The sequence below is a fragment of the Mirounga leonina genome, unplaced genomic scaffold (assembly GCF_011800145.1).
Source record: "Mirounga leonina isolate KUSES-001 unplaced genomic scaffold, KU_Mleo_1.0 Mir_101799, whole genome shotgun sequence".
Classification (NCBI taxonomy): Eukaryota; Metazoa; Chordata; class Mammalia; order Carnivora; family Phocidae; genus Mirounga; species Mirounga leonina.
Window position 1 is genome coordinate 621,881 of NW_023270210.1, and position 17,398 is coordinate 639,278.

General features: G+C 39.6%; 1 protein-coding gene across 1 annotated transcript in view; it reads right to left on the minus strand.

The window, feature by feature from the left end:
• The window catches only part of LOC118014332 (phosphatidylinositol-binding clathrin assembly protein-like), a 43,514-nt gene extending 38,028 nt beyond the window's left edge, over nt 1-5,486 (minus strand). The window contains exons 1-3 of the mRNA XM_035010549.1: nt 5,143-5,486; nt 2,745-2,887; nt 361-436 (exon numbers count right to left, since the gene is read on the minus strand). Coding sequence (XP_034866440.1) covers nt 361-436; nt 2,745-2,887; nt 5,143-5,389 — 466 coding nt within the window. The 5' untranslated portion in view covers nt 5,390-5,486. The remainder of the gene's footprint in view (nt 1-360; nt 437-2,744; nt 2,888-5,142) is intronic.
• Nucleotides 5,487-17,398: the final 11,912 nt, after the last annotated feature.

Consider the following 17,398-nt stretch of genomic DNA (forward strand, 5'->3'; position numbering starts at 1 on the left):
TGTCAATAAATGCACAGACTTATCATTTCACAAAAGCTAGAATGGACCTTACTAATTATCTAGTCCAATATTCCTCACACTTTCTGCTAAAGATTATTTCTTATTTCCTCAAAGCCTTGAAATCACCTCATGATGTAGTGCTGATGGTGACATTCCTGAATAGAGGAAATAATTGAACTTTATCAGTTTCTTTCACATCTCCACAGAAACTACTGTAAATTCTTAACATTTTCCTGAAACTCCCCATTCCACTGTCACCATCCCTTCTCAAACCTCCCATGTTTTAACCAGGCATGGTTTTCAAAACAGAGCTTTTCCCTCCTTGCCACATGGACTATTTCCATCAAAGAATCATCTTACCTTCCATGACGCTTTTATCCAGGAAGTTGTGTAAAGTGAACAAAGAGTTTCTAGATGCAAGATGTTGGATAAAACGCTGTCAAATGTGCCAAATTATAAAATTAGCTTCTGTCCACAAATAGAGCTCTTTAATGAGTTTATCATTGTGAATACATATTTAACATAATTCTATCATATAGCTTCTAGCTATTTCAGGAGCATTGATTAAGGTGAGCGTGATCATATCCTGGGTTACCCAACATAAGAATATGCACCGTTGTCAACTCTCCTCTGTCTATATATCTCGCAGAGAAAAAAGGGGTTAAACATTAAAGCTCATGGGAATATACACTCTTTGCCCCCAGGACTTTCTATCTAGCCATTCCCCCCTTTTTTATTTTGAGAAGTTTTAACTAATTACAGAACTATTTCAATAGTGAACATTAAACTATTTAATAATTTAATTTGCAGAAAATTTTAAAATAATTTGATACATCTGGGTGCCACACTACCCAGAAATGATAACAGCTAACTTTTTAACATAACTGCTTCAAGTCTATTTTTAAAATAAGAAGAATAAAGTTTTATAGACAAAGTTGAAAGTGCCCTTTGCCCATCCCCAAGTTCCATTTCCTTTTCCTCCCCTGGAGGTAACTGCTATCATAATTTTAATCTTTATAGTCTATTTTCTTTATAGTTTCAGATATATTTGTTTCATGGACAAATATTAAGTATTTTTAAATTTACATAAACAATATTATATCTGAATGTCATTCTGCAACTTACTTCCTCTATTAGCATTGTTTTTGAGATCTAGCCTCATTGGTATTCATCCCATGTAATGTTATATGGTACCTCATTGTATATATGCACTTCGTTTTAGCTATTTGTTCTGTACTGATAGAAATTTAGGTGATTTCTACTTTTTAATTATTATAAATATGCTATAAGATGTGGATGTCCTGGGTCACTGGGCTTGGCATTTTCAATTTTACTAAACATGTCTCAATGATCTCCTCTCCCCAGTCATAAATTCCAGCAACTAATATTTTACATGATACTGTCATGCATTTTAAATTTTATCTGAGCACATTCTCAGATGGTTATCAGCAATTCTGGTTTCCTTTTCTATGAATTCTCTGTTCATTTGTCTTGTGCATTATTCCACTATACTGCTTTTTTTCTTACTGGTCATGTATCCTGAACATTAATCTTTTTTCTGTAATATATATGTTGGAAATTATCTTATTCCAACTTTATGGTGTCTTCCCTACTCAAATGTTATAACATATTCTCCTACATTTTCTTCAATTTTAAAATTTAGGTTTTTGCATTTATAGATGTTTCATTCATGGGGAACTTATTTTTGTATACTGGGGTAAGATTAAGATCTCATTCTATTTTTTCCAAAGGATGTTATTTCTACCAAAAGGCTTTATTTTATTGTATTGTATCTAAATTCTAGTTAGTTAACATACAGTGCAATATTGGTTTCAGGAGTAGAATTCAGTGATCCATCACTTATATATGACACCCAGTGCTCATCACAACAAGAGCCCTCCTTAATACCCATCACCCATCCAGGCCCCCCCCATTCACCTCCTTCCATCAACCCTCAGTTTGTTCTCTACCTTTAAGAATCTCTTATGGCTTGTTTTCCTCTCTCTCCCTTTTTTCCCCCTTCCCCTATGTTCATCTGTTTTGTTTCTTAAATTCCACATATGAGTGAAATCATATGGTCTTTGTCTTTCTCTGACTTATTTCACTTAGTATAATACACTCTAGGTCCATCCATGTCGTTGCAAATGGCAACATTTCATTCTCCAAAAGGCTTTATCTTAAATTCTATACTTTCCCCCACATTTTTTGTGCCACCAAGTTCCCATATAAATACATAGTTCTACTTTTTATCAATACCATACTGTATAATTAGTTGCTTTACAGTACGTTTCAAAATCCAGTCAATTTCTAAATCCTAATTTTTTAATGCAAAGCTTACTGAGACAAAATGTTAAAGGAGAATAAGTAATTTGATGTTAAAGAACATTTCAGTTCTGTAAAATACAAAGACTGTATGTGGGGAGAGGTGGACAGGTGATGATGTAATCCACTCAGGCACCTGGTTTCCCCTGGTAAAGTAAAGCAATACATCTTGGAGGGTTTTCTCTCTTTGGTCTAAAGAATCTAAAGAATTGAGAGAAATGTCCACTCTATTACCCTCCAGTAAAGATTGCAAAGATATACTCCTAAGTAAAAATGCAAAGATCAGCCTTTTGGTACCTAGTGCTATTCACTTCCCCACTTGTCACAAAGTAAAGGATAATAAGCCTTGACAAACCAAGAGCATTGTGCGATCATGAACTGACAGTGCTTCGACTGACCACGTGAATACCCGGCGTGCTCACCTCATTTCCATGCACCATAAGGTGATGTACAGTAACCAGGGCTTTGAATACTACCACCCAGCTGCTGCTCCCGGCTTTCTCAGAAAGAATATCAGCCAGATGTTTAACACTCATATTTGTTCCATTTATGTACTGTATTAGGTCTGAATTAGAGACAGTGACAAGTATTAAAATACAGACTGAGAAATAATTTTCAAACCCCAAATCGGTAACTTTAACTTAAATACAGAGCAGTCAAATGTCAGAAATGACAAAAGGAATAATCCAAAACATTTTCTTCATTACTGGTATTACAATTTGTACGGATATATGTTACATTACAGTTAATGCCCATCTACGCTAGTGTCCTGGGTACTTGATGGGGGTAGGAACTGTGTCCACTTTGGTCACCAGGTGTCCCCAAGACCCAGCGCAATAGCTGGCATACAACGAGTTATGGTAAATAGTTGTTGAATGAATGAATAGGACCCAAGAAGCTAACATACACAATGCCATGCAGGTTGTTAAGTGGCAGGGCTGGTATTTGAAATCAGACTTGTTTGACCAAGATATTAACCATTATGTCACACTGCCTCCTGAAAGAAAAGTGTCATTACATGAGGTTCAGTCAGGAGCTTTCCTTGTAGTGTTACCCCATGTCTGACCCTTTTGCTTGCATCCTTCAACCTTTTGTTGCTTCTTCTCCTGTTTTAAAAAAAATTTTAAGTAAACTCTACCCCCAACGTGGGGCTCAAACTCACGACCCCAAGATCAAGAGTCACATGCTCTACCAACTGAGCCAGCCAAGTGCCCCTATTGCTTGTTCTTCTTGAGTCCACTTTCATATAGCCTTATACCTGGTTTACTTTTTTTTAAAGATTTTATTTATTTATTTATTTGACAGCGAGAGAGGGAACATGAGTGGGGGAGTGAGAGAGGGAGAAGCAGGCTTCCCGCTGAGCAGGGAGCCCGATGCGGGGCTCGATCCCAGGACCCTGGGATCACGACCTGAGCCGAAGGCAGATGCTTAACGACTGAGCCACCCAGGCACCCCTATACCTGATTTACTAAAACAGCTTCCCAACTGCCTGCTTAGGGTTATAACCATCCATCAATTTACTTCATACCACCCCTCAAAAGCTAAGTTTCATAATTTCATTTTTCCATTCAACAACATGCAATGATTCCCTACTGTTTTTCACTTCAAAATCCTCTGTGGTTTTAAAAGTGTCTGTAAACTGGGGCTGCCCGGGTGGCTTAGTTGGTGAAGTGTTTGCCTTCCGTTCAGGTCATGATCCCAGGGTCCTGAGATCGAGTTCCGTGTCGAGCTCCCTGCTCCACAGGGAGCCTGCTTCTCCCTCTCCGTCTGCTGTTCCCCCTGCTTGTGCTCTCTCTCTGTCAAATAAATAAATACAATCTTAAAAAAAACTGTAAGCTATCATTATAAAACAACTTCATCCCTAGCACTTATTAATCAGCATGTTCACATGCGTAGCACCAGGATACGTACTGAGGAGGATGCTTCGCAAATATGCTAGTGGAGCAATAGGCTGACCTTAACCTAGATCCATTTATTCAAGTATATATACTACATTCCAGTGGCTATGCCATGGTTAAGGCTATGAAGAATGAGCTTCTCTCATGTTTTTTCTCTAAGTCAGGTTCATTCCTCTTTCTGGTAAGTTTCCTCTGCAAGCTTTTTGTTTCCACTTTCCCACTATTTATTTCAGCCTTTGGACTGAACCTTTGGGAATCATGGTACTGACTCAAGTGCCCCCTTTGGTTCCATGCACCTCTCACATAGCTAACTATTGTTCATCTTTTAGGGCTTGAGAAGCCAATTTTGGCACATACTAAATCAATACTAAAATGGAGAGTTTTTAAGCAAAATACCAAAATAAGGAGGTGATCATAAGAGTGAGTTGGCTGTGACGTTTTCCAAAGCAGTGGGATTAATGTATATTGCCAAAAGTACATACTGTTGATGAAGTCAGTGCTTGATGTGAACTCAAACAATAGGGGGCCAGGCTAGCCTGAGAGTCTATTCTGTCTTTGAGCATTCTAAAGCCTATTCATTGACCTTAGGTTAGGACTGCTTATGGGATGATCTGCTCTATAGATTTTTCCTTCCTTTATCTCACAAGTCTTGCTGAATGTAATGATTTATAAGGGGGTTCGGGTGGACTTTGGAATTAGGCCCTTTCCACCACTTCGTGTGTCCTAAGTTATTGTAGTAACTTATAAATAGTTCAGAGTTTAGACTTAAAAAGGCCAATGGTTCTCTTCCAGGCTCACTCCAAGATGACTGGGGATAAGAATTCAATCTCCCCTCAAGGCTCCTGCAAGAAAATGACGGTTGGGGGAGGGGAGCGGGGGCCCGACATTAGAGGCACCTAGGCCTCACGAGCTGTCTACTCACCCGCCAGGTGTTTCGCCTCGGGTTCTGTGGGCTCATCGGTGGTCGCCCTGTGGGCAGCCTTGGACGCAGACGACCCCATGTGTGCGTCGCAGACTGTCAGCCACGAGGGTGATGGCTCAGGAGTCTGGTCCCTCCTCTTCCGGAACAGCGGACTGAGCAAGGATAGCTCTGCAGGCAACAGGTGGCGCTCCGGCGTTGACGGAATAAAGGCCTTTTCCTCTTGCTGCCTGACGCAGACCTGCAGCATTATGAGGTGGGATTTAAAGCGGCGAGGCAGGGCGCCTGGGTGGCTCAGTCGGTTGGGCGACTGCCTTCGGCTCCCGTCATGATCCTGGAGTCCCGGGATCGAGCCCCGCATCGGGCTCCCTGCTCGGCAGGGAGTCTGCTTCTCCCTCCGACCCTTCCCCCTCTCATGCTCTATCTCATTCTCTCTCTCTCAAATAAATAAATAAAATCTAAAAAAAAAAAAGAAATAAAGCGGCGAGGCATCAGGGTGTTCTGCAAGAGTGCTGGGAAAGCGGGTTGGAGGACAGGACTGAACTTGGGGCAGATCCTTTGCAGAGTAGATGCTCAATAACAAAATAAACAACCATCGATTGAATATTATGAAGAAGGGGGGGACATGCTGGGGACTCCAGATGAAAGGTCTGCAGATCTTCAGTTCTTGGAAAGTTCACATATTATGGGGACTATTTCCTGCTTGAGGACATGTTCTTCTATCCTTCACCCGGCATCAGATATATAAGTCCATAGAGTTGTTCATACGATCACTTTATTATCCTTTTAATATCTGTGGAATCTGTAGTGATGTTCCCACTGTCATTCCTTATATTGGGTAAGTCTTCTCTCATCTTTTTCTTCATAGCTCTGGGTAGAGAGCTATCAGATGTAATGATCTTCTCAAAGAACCAACTTTTGGTTTCATTGATTTTCTCTATATTCAGTTTTCTATTTCATTGATTTCTGCTCATTATTTCCTTCTACTTCCTTTTCATTTATTTTGCTCTTTATTTTCTGGTTTCTTAAGGTAGGTTAGATAACTTATTTGAGATTCCTCTTCTATTATAATACAAGCATTTAGACTTAAGTACTGCTTTTCTTGTCAAAGAACATATTTCTTATGATTTCAATCTTTTAAGCTTTGTTGAGATTTATTTTATGAAACAGAATATACTCTATCAAGATCAATGTTCTGTGTACCCTTGAAACGATGCATATTTTTCTACTATTAGGTGCAGTGTTCCAATTAAATGTGTAGTATAGTTCCTGACATTGTATCACAAGTGACTGAAATTGTTCATTTTGGGTTCTGGAGCCTTCCCCCACCATGCTTACAACTGGAGAGTTTCTTTGGGTATTTCTTCAAGTTCACTGATCTTCTGCACACTAATCTTCTGTTAATCCCATCCAGGACAGGTTACATTTCTAACATTCTATTTTTCATCCCTAGCAATTCCATCTGGTTCTTTTTATATCTTTTATTGCTCTTCTCATTATGTTCACATTTTCCTTTAAACCCTTGAGGATATTGATAACAGTTGTATTAGTTATTTTAAGATGCACGTCTGTTAATTCATCTTTGTTAATTCTAGCTCTGTTTCTGTTGACTTATTTTTTTCTTGTGCATGAGTCACATTTTTCTGCTTCTTCCTACGCCTAGCAATTTTGTATGAATACTAGACACTGTTAATTCTACTTTGTTGAGTCCTATATTTTGACGTATTCCATTAAAGAATGTTGAAGTTTGTTTAGATAGGCACATAAACTACTTTCATATCACTTGTATCCTTTCAGGACATGTTTTCTTAAACGGCTTTATTGATATTTAATTCACATATCATACTATTCACCCATTTAGTCTACAATTCAGTAGCTTTTGGTATATTCAGAGTTGTACAACCATCACCAGGATCAATTTACATCTTTACCTCCTTCAAAAGAAATCCCAGACTCATTAGCTGTCACTTCCCATCTCCCCCTAAACCATGCATTCCTAGGCAACTACTCTTCTACTTTATGACTCTAAAGATTTTTTTGACATTTTATATAAATGAAATCATTCAATATGTGGGCCTTTGGGACTGCCATCTTTCACTTAGCATAATATATTCCAGGTTCATTCATACTGTAGCATGTATTAGTGCTTCGCTCTTTTTATGGCCAAATAATATTCCATTGTGTGGGTATACTACAATTTATCTATTCATCCACTGATGGATATTTGGCTGTTTCCATATTGAACTATTAATACTGTTTCTTTTACAAGTATTTGTTTCAATACCTGTTTGTAGTTTTGGGTATATACCTACCAGTGGAATTGCATGGTCATATGGTAATTCTATGTTGAACTTTTTGTGAGAAACTGCCAAACTATTTTCCACAGTGTTTGAACCATTTTACAACACCAGGAGCAATGTATAAGGGCTCTAATTTCTTCACATCCTCATCGACATTTGTTTGATTATAGCCATCCTACTGTGTGGCAAGTGGTATCTCTTTGAGGTTTCATTTGCATTTCCCTGATGACTAATGATTTAGAGGACTTTTTTTCATGTGCTTATTGGCAATTTGTGTATCTACTTGGGAGAAATGTCTATTCAGACCCTTTGCCCATTTTTTATGTATTTTTATTTTTTTAAGTAGGTTCCACACCCAGCGTGGAGCCCAATGCAGGGCTTGAACTCATGACCCTGATATCAAGAACTGAGCTAAAATCAAGAGTCAGATGCTTGACCAACTGAACCACCCATGTGGTCCCCTTTGCCCATTTTTAAATTGAGTAATCTTTTTTTCAGTTTTATTGAGGTATGATTAACAAATAAAAGTTTTGTATATATTTAGGTTGTACAATGTCATGTTTTCTTTTAAGGTGTTATGAGGGTTTAGTTTTTACATTTATAATATTCTTAATAGTTTATTATAAACTAGTTTCACAGGCCACAAGGAAGTAAAAGGACTATGTACAGCCTTACAGGAAACAGACAGGGTGCAGAGGAGGGCCAAGATGAGTCTAGGGCCTTGGTGGGTGTATTCCAGGGGGAGGGGGCCCTGAAAGGGAAACCAGACAATCCCGTGAGACTCTGAGAACAAGGGCATAACAAACAAACAGGTCTGTGGTAACCTGGCCCTGGGGTATTAGGCCTCTGTGGAGCTACTTCCATAACTCTGTGGCCAAGGTTCAAAGAAGTCCTCACATCCCTGGGGGAGGCGGCCGCATCCCTGGAAAGGGCATGCCCATTGGAGTTCCTTGTCCAGAGGGGGATCCCCACTGGGGGGCCCATGGGAGGTCTCATGCCAGGTGGTGGGCCCATCATGCTGGAAGGGGGTGCCCTCGGCTCATAGGTAGGGGAGGGCCCCCACAGCCAGGTGGCTATTGGGATGGGGCCCTTGCAATATTTACTGGCTGTGGCAGCAGCTACAGTGGCTGCAACATTGCCTCTTCCTTGTGTGGTCATCACCTGTTGGGATGGCCCACCAACCCCTCAGACAGGCAGACTGGCCCAGCAAGTCTTATTTCACTTAGCATAATGTTCTCCAGGTTCATCCATATTGTCACAAATGGCAGCATTTCCTTCTTTCTTATGGCTAAATAATACTCCATTGTATATACACTATATTTTCTTTATCCATTCATCCAACAGTGGACACTTAGATTGTTTCCATATCTTGGCTATTATTAAAAATTAAATAAAATCTTTACCAAAAAAATGCTACAATAAACATGGGAGTGCATATATCTCTTTGAGATCCTGATTTCATTTTCTATGGATATATACCCAAAAGTGGGATTGCTGGATCATTCAGTAGATCTATTTTTAATTTTTTTAAGAATCTCCATACTGTTTTCCATAATGGCTAAACCAACTTACATTCCCATTAACAGTGTGCAAGTGTTCCTTTTTATCCACACCCTTGCCAACACTTGTTATCTCTTGTCTTTTTTTTTAAAGATTTTTGTTAGAGTAAACTCTACACCAAACATGGGGCTCAAACTCATGACCCCAAGACAAAGAGTTGCATACTCCACCAACTAAGCCAGCCAAATACCTCATCTCTTGTCTTTTTAATAATAGCCTTCCTTACAAGTGTGATGTGATATTTTGTGGTTTTGGTTTACATTTCCTGGATTTTCATATACATGTTGGCCATTTGTAGGTCTTCTTTGGAAAAAATATTTATTCAAGTCCTTTGCCCATTTTTTGACAGGTTGTTTTTGTTTTGTTTTGTTTGCTACTGTTGTATTACTTCCTTATATATTTTGGATACTAGCTTCTTACCAGATATATGATTTGCAAATATTTTCTCACATTCTGTAGGTTACATTTTCATTTTGTTGATGGTTTGCTTTGCTGTACAGAGCTTTTTAGTTTGATGTAGTCCCACTTGCTTATTTTTACTTTTGTTTTCTGTGCTTTTGGTGTCATATCCAAAAAATCATTACCAAGACCAATATCAAAGAGATTTTCCCTGTGTTTTCTTCTAGGAGTTTTGTGGTTTCAGGTCTTATATTTAAGTCTTTACTCCATTTCAAGTTAGTTTCTGTGTATTGTGTATTGTGTAGTATATGGGTCTAATTTCACTCTTTCGTGTGTGGATATCCGGTTTTCCCAACACCATTTAGTGAGAAGACTATCATTTCCCCATTGTGTATTCTTGGTGCTCTTGTCAAAGATTAGTTGACCATGTATGTGCAGGTTTATTCCTGTGTTCTTTATTCTAGTCTGTTTGTCTATGCGTCATCTGCAAACAGAGATAATCTTGCTTCTTTTTTTACAGTTTGGATGTCTTTTCTTTTTCTTGCCTAATTGCTCTGCCTAGGACTACCAGTATTAGGTTAAATAAAGGAGTAAGAGTGGGCACCCTTGTTTTGTTTTCTGAACCTTGAGAAAAAGCTTTCAGCTTTTCACCACTGAAGATGATGTTAGCTGTGGGCTTGTTGGCTATGGCTTTTATTACGTTGAGGTACACTTGTAACCTTCATTTTGTTAATTTGGTGTATCACATTGATTGGTTTGTCAATGTTAAAACATCCTTGCATCCCTGGAATAGGTTCCATTTGATCATGATGCATGATCCTTTGCTGGTGCTGTTGAATTTGGTTTGCTGGTATTTTGTTGAGAATTTTACATCTATATTCATCAGGGATATTGGCCTACAATTTCATTTTATTGTGTGTCCTTATCTGGCTTTGGTATGAGGGTAATGCTAGCCTTATTAAATGAATTTGGATGTGTTCCCTCCTCTTTAATTTTCTGCAAAAGTTTGAAAAGGATTGGTATAAATTCTTAATTAAATGTTTTGTAGAATTCACTCATGTACCGTTTTAAGCCTTTTTGGGGGCAGGGGCTACACAACTGAAAACCAGCATTGGGTAACTGAGGCTTGGTCCTGGCACAGCACACACTCAAGGCTGGCGGTTTGGTTCGTAAGTGTGTCAGTTCCCTCCCGGAAAGGTACCTCCTATTTAAATAAAAATATTTAATTTGGGGGTTGGAGGGGGTGAGAAACCCATTTTGGCCTTCAGTGAGCTGATATATCTTTGAACTAGGCCTAGGCATCTACAGGAACGTCAGTGTAGGAAAGGGAAGACATTGGGGTAAAGATCACTGTACTAATGAAGGAGCTTGGGGAAACAGGAGTGCTTCAGGCTGTAGACTTCATGCTGAATAGTTTGCTTAACAGCTCCTGTTTCTACTGGCTGCTTCATCAGGATTGTGATCCCCCACTGCTGTGTGCACCCACCCCACCATCACTGTTCTAATGGTGGAACCTCCCTCACAACGTGAAGAAGCATGAAACATTCTCAGCACATCTAGTCCTATGGATCAGCCATAAGCATAGGGGTATGAGGAATGTCCATCAGAAAAAAACAGAATAGAAATTAGCTTCAAGGACCCCAGTGGTGTGACCACAGTCAGCTGACTGCACTGAAATAACAACACTATAACCCAAAAAGGTCTTAGCACCACCAATAGCCCAAGAGGGGATCAAAAGTCTGATGCAGCTTCTTTTACCACAGAAAAAATAGGCCAGTTTTTGGCAGGAGTTACAGCTTTTTTTTTTTTTTTTTTAATCAGGAACATAAAGTTCTTTACTTTGTGAAAGACAGCTGTTTTCCTCCGGCTGACAGAAAGAGTAAGCATTGTGAATTCACCCCATTGTTTCAAGAAATGCTCCCTGGCAGGCAGGCATCTGGATTTTGTTGGGGATTATCAGCCACAGCCATTGAGATTGAAACTTTCAATTTGCCACAACCAAGACATTATTTATACAGTAAAAATTCTGGACATCAGAGAAAGTTTCTAACACTTTATAAATATGTGTCATTTAAACATGTAACATATTTTAACACCAATTACACATTTTTACAATACATACAATTAAATGGCCCAAGCCTCATTCACATCACAAGGTTACTTTAAACTTTTTTTCTCTTCACTGCAAGTTTTGTCCAAACTCTAAGAATTTTTTTGTTTTTGTTTTTGTTCTAAGAAAAAGAGATACTACATCTTATCTCCTCAGCTGGGAGCTTAGGGAGTTCAAGGTAGAGAGGAAGAGGCCAGCCTGCAGGGTTGGCTGGAGCTGCACAGAAGATTTTTCTCTTTTTTTCATTTTTTATAAGCAGCTTTATTGAGAAATAATTTACAGACCATACAACCCATTTATTTTTTTATAGAGTGCCCAATTTACTTTGTTTATAAATACTTGTAATACTATCGAACACTACCAAAAAGTATACATGAACTGAAAATTGGAAAAAGTTACTAATGGCCATTAGTCTTAGACTTCTATGCTCCCACTGTTCTCACTATTTTTTAAAATTTTATTTTATTATGTTAAGTTAGTCACCATACATTACATCATGTAGTGTTCCATGATTCATTGTTTTTGTATAACACCCAGTGCTCTATGCAGTACGTGCCTTCCTTAATACCCATCACTGGGCTAATCCATCCCCCCACCCCCTCCCCCTAAAACCCTCAGATTGTTTCTCAGAGTCCAGAGTCTCTCATGGCTCGTCCCCACCTCCGATTCCCCCCCTTCATTTTTCCCTTCCTTCTCCTATTGTCCTCTATGCTATTCCTTATGTTCCCCAAATAAGTGAAACCATATAATTGACTTTCTCTGCTTGACTTATTTCACTTAGCATAATCTCCCCCAGGCCCATCCATGTTGATGTAAAAGTTGGGTATTCATCCGTGCTGATGGCTGAGCAATAGTCCATTGTATATATGGACCACATCTTCTTTATCCATTCATCTGTTGAAGGGCATCTCGGCTCTTTCCACAGTTTGGCTATTGCGGACATTGCTGCTATGAACATTGGGGTGCATGTGGCCCTTCTTTTCACTACATCTGTGTCTTTGGGGTAAATACCCAGGAGTGCAATTGCTGGGTCATAGGGTAGCTCTATTTTCAACTTTTTGAGGAACCTCCACACTGTTTTCCAGAGTGGCTGCACCAGCTTGCATTCCCACCAACAGCATACAATCCATTTAAAGTGTACAATTCAATTGTTTTTATTATAGTCACAGAGTTGTGCAACCACCACCAGAGTTAAATTTAGAATATTTTCATCACCTCAAAAAGAAATCCAATACGTTTTTGCTATCATCCCTGTGTCCTCACTCCCTCCAGCCTCTGGCAACCACAAATCTGCTGTCTCTGTGGATTTCCCTATTGTGGACATTCCATATACATGGAATTATAAAATATGTGTCCTTTTGTATCTGCCTTCTTTTACGTAGCGTAATATTTTCAAGATTCATCTATGTTATAGCAAGGGCCAGTAATTCATTCTTTTTTATCACTGAGTAATATTCCATTGTATGGGTAAACCACATTTTCTTTATCCATTACAGTTTGTAGACATTTGGGTTGTTTCCACCTTTTGGCTATTTTGAATAGTTCTGACATAAACATTCGTGTATAACTTGTTGTTTGAATACCTGTTTTCAGTTCTATGCGATGTATACGTAGGAGTGGAGTTACCTTTTGGAGGAACCACTATTGTCCATTTCTCCGTATCCTTGTCAACACTTGTAATTATCATACTTCTTTATTCTAGCACGTGTCAATTGGTATCTCATGGTGGTTTTGATTTGCATTTCCCTGATTACTAATGATGTCAAGCATCTTCTCATGTGCTTATTGATAATTTGTTTATCTAAGGAGAAATACCTATTTATGTCCTTTGACCATTAAAAGATTTTTTTTGTGAGTTGTCAAAGTTCTTTACATATTCTGGATGCTAGACTCTTATTTATATGATTTGCAAATATTTTGTCACTCTGCATTCTTTTCACTTTTTGAAGTCCAATTTATCTATTTTTCTTTGTTGCTTGTGCTTTTGGTGTCATATTTAAGACTCCATTGCCAAAACCTAAGTCATGAAGATTTACTGCTATGTTTTCTTCTAAGGTTTTTATAGTTTTAGCTCTTATATTTGGGTCTTTGATACGTTTTGGGTTGATATTTGAATATGGTGTGGGGTAGGTGTCCACCTTCATTCTATTGCATGTGGATATGCAATTGTCCACACATCAGCTGTTAAGATTATTTTTCCCCCATTCAATAGTCTTGGTATCCTTATTGATAAGTGGACCACAGATGTGTGGGTTTACTTCTGGACACTCAGTTCTATTCCAGAGATCTATATGTCTATCCTTGTGACAGTACCAACCTGTCTTGATTACCATTGCTTTGTATGAGTTTTAAAATCGGTTAGTGTGTTCCTCCTACTTTGTTCTTCTTTTTCAAGATTGTTCCAGCTATTCACTTCCACACATTGGCTTTCACCATAATCGCTACCATTTGTACAAGGGCCCTTAGGCTTGAACTGTTCCACATTCTGTTGCAAGTGAATTCAGTTCCTCTGGGAAGAGATTAGGAGTATCTGTTTTCTGGGCTGCTTCTCCACCTAGGCAAAATCTCAGAGCCACCGCTCTGGAGCTGAAGATGGGAACAATGGCAAGCTTCTCTCTGTATGACACCCCTGCTCTAGGAGTTAAATCGTCAGTTTGGTTGGGGGGGGGGGGCAGGCATTGCAGTAGCCTGAGATTCCTTTCAGTTTGCCTCTCCAGGCATGGAACCACCACCATCCAATGAGTGGGGGCTGGATGGGAGAAGGGAGCCCCCACCTCTGAACTGCACTTACCTGCACTTACTAAGTCTCAGCAACAGGTAGTGGGGAGCAGGATGAGGAACACTAAAGTCCTGCTCCTCCTGGGAAGAAAGCCCTCCAACTGGGAGTGGGGGGGAAGGGAACCCTGTTTTCTTGGCTGCACCAGTCTGAAGTGGAGTCTCCTCCTCGTTGAGCTGGGAGAGGGGAAGGAGGTAGCAGATCTCAGTTCAAAAAGTAGAGATTCTTACCAAAATTTTGTAGATTTTCTAGAATAGACATTTGACTTGGTGTTTGCCCTCAGGACCACTTCCAGAGACTTCAAGTTTTTAAAAATAATTTTCACCAGTTTCACTGGGGAGTCTGCAGACCTCCTCACATTGTGGTGCTGGAAGTTAATGGACCTTTCTTCTCTTAAAGCAGCTGAAATTAGGGTAAAGGACAGAGGGATTTGGGAGAGGCTGCAAAGCTGCTCATATCAGTAAGCACTGCTTTGAATTTGCTTTTGGTTTTAAGTGGCCTTTTGTCAGCTGTAACAAATGAACTTTTAATGACAGCTAAGGCACCAATCAGGTGGCTTACTTCAGTCCTACTTTCTGCTGCTTTACTTCCAAGTGTCTATCTTCTAACCTAGACCATGCAGTCCCTGAATGTGTAGGACAGTGGGAGCTGTGCTACCAGATCCTGGGGAGTCTATCTTATCCCTTAACCTGGCCCCGTTTGTATTTTAAAAGGGCATTTTAAGTTTACCAGCCTCATGTTGGGCACCAAATTTGTAAAGCACAAGACCAAGACTGACAGATTTGGTGAGTTAAGCCACCCAAGCCCTTTTTAGATTCAGATAGTTTATTACTTACATCATCCGCAGAAGGAAGAGAAATCAAAGGTACCAGCTCCTTGTGGTCCTTGTCCCACACACCAAAATGGCTGAAACCAAAATGAAAGGGGCCGGAAGACTGCAGAGTGAATTGTGGAACACCCCATTGCTGAGGAGCCCCTGCTGTGCTGCAGCTAAGCATTTCTACTGAGAGGGGTGAGGCAGTGAGTGATCGTCATACCTCATCAGAACCAAGGAGGCAATGAGAAACGGCTTCGAAACAGCCTCCCAGGGGAGCTTGGGAGATGGGTGGCAGATGGCCTCAGACAAGTTCTTTACAGGCTTCCATCCTCTCATGTAACAGGAGGATCTCAATCCCCCCCCAAATCAGGGAATACAACACTACAATCCAATCCAAAGACCCCACTGAAATATCGCAACTGTCCCAACAATTTCTTTTTCCTCTCTGGTCCAGAATCCAATATAGGAACACACATTGTACTTAGTTCTCATGTCTTAAACGTCTTTTTGTCCAGGGAAACTCCTTGGCCTGAACCTATTTTTCATGTCCTTGATAGTTAAACCACCCATCAACCTGTCTTAGCATCCACTGATGACCCTCACCTGAATCAACCACTACTATGATGATTACCCAAGGGTAATTTTCTAATTTCATCATTCCTTCTACATTTATTAGTTGACCCACCTATTCATTTTTATCAGTGTGGACTCACATTATTATATTATTCAAAGTATTATAATCCTTCACTCTATTTTGATGCACAAATTGTCCCAGATTTGGACAATGGGAGCCCCTTCAGGCTGGACCAATTTGCTTACTTAAATGGTTCAGAAAGATGGTCTGGGCATATATCATACTTTCTCTGCTCTAGCCCTGGAATGAGCCATTTCTTTCAGGGGTCGCTGTTTACCTTTAGTGAAGGACAGTATTTGAGAACCAAAATCTAGGTGATAGATGTGTTCATAGCTACTTCTAATCTCTGTTAGTGGACAGAGTGAAGAAATGTATATATATATATATATGTATACGTACATATACATCACTATCTGTGCATATATTTTTTTTTCCTTTGAAAAAACTCCATATAAATACTTCTAATTTCAATCCAATCTCTTGAGGTTCATTTTACCCTTCCCTCTTTTCATGTTTGTTATTTTTCTGACACTGAGAAACCTAGCTCCCACTATCCTCATTATTTGCACAATCAAGTTACTTATTTGTTTAATGGACTGATGGTTTGCTACCTCCTCACCCTGAGGGTACCAGCACACCACAAATTCACTAGATTTTCCCCCACCAATACTTCTGTGCAGTAATTCCAGCCCTACTTCCTCAGCCGCCAGGCACTTTGACACCTCCATGTAACCACCTTTTCCCCCCAACTGCCTGCTTTATAGATTACAACTCAGATTATCAGGTTAGAAAAATAATTTCAAACTGCCATAACTCTATCAGTGTAAATAGTTCAGAAGGTGGTGGAGAGAGATGTTAAGGATGTCTATCCGATTTCTGATTTGTGCAAATGGTTGCTCAATTCACTGAGGTAAGAAACACTGGTAAGAAATATTCCCTAATATGGTTTAGACTGAAAACCACGAGTTCAGATTTATAAGTATTAAGAGAGCCAGTGGAAATGTGTAGAAGGCAGGTGGAAATGAAGATCTAGAGTTCACAAAGAGGTCTGAATGGAGACACAGATTTGTCTGTCAACTCCATATAGGTAAGCAGCAATAGAGAAGCCTATGAATGAATTTGAGAAGGAACAGCTAGAGAACAGAAAAACCAGGAAACAGCAGAAGCCAAGAGAGGCAGATTTTAAAGAAGAGTGGCCAACTGTGTCAAGACTGAGAGGTTCATTAAGGGCATGAAAAGCATCTATTGACATTCACTATGTCCTGGAGGTCATTGGTGACATTGGCAGGAGTGGTATGAATGGAGTGATATGGACAGAGGTCAGAATGCAATGACTTGAATGAACAGAAAATGACAAAATGGAGAGAGAAGGCAAGTGTATATATTGTTCCCATCAGAGTCTTGGCTGTGATTGAAAATAGAGAATCTACTGACCAAAAGGGGTGCAGGGTTGCATAGGGAGTGCAATATTTTGTGTAAAGTAAGCCCGATTAGTGCAGGTGGGAAATTAATGATACATCTTCTTTATATCACTGTTCCTTGTGATGCTGAACACTTTTAAAGACTGAACACTGAGCTAAAAGGAACCTCGGTGGTGATCCACTCTAACCTTATAAATGAAAAAAAATGAAGCCCAGAAAAAGAAAGGGACATGTGCTCAACA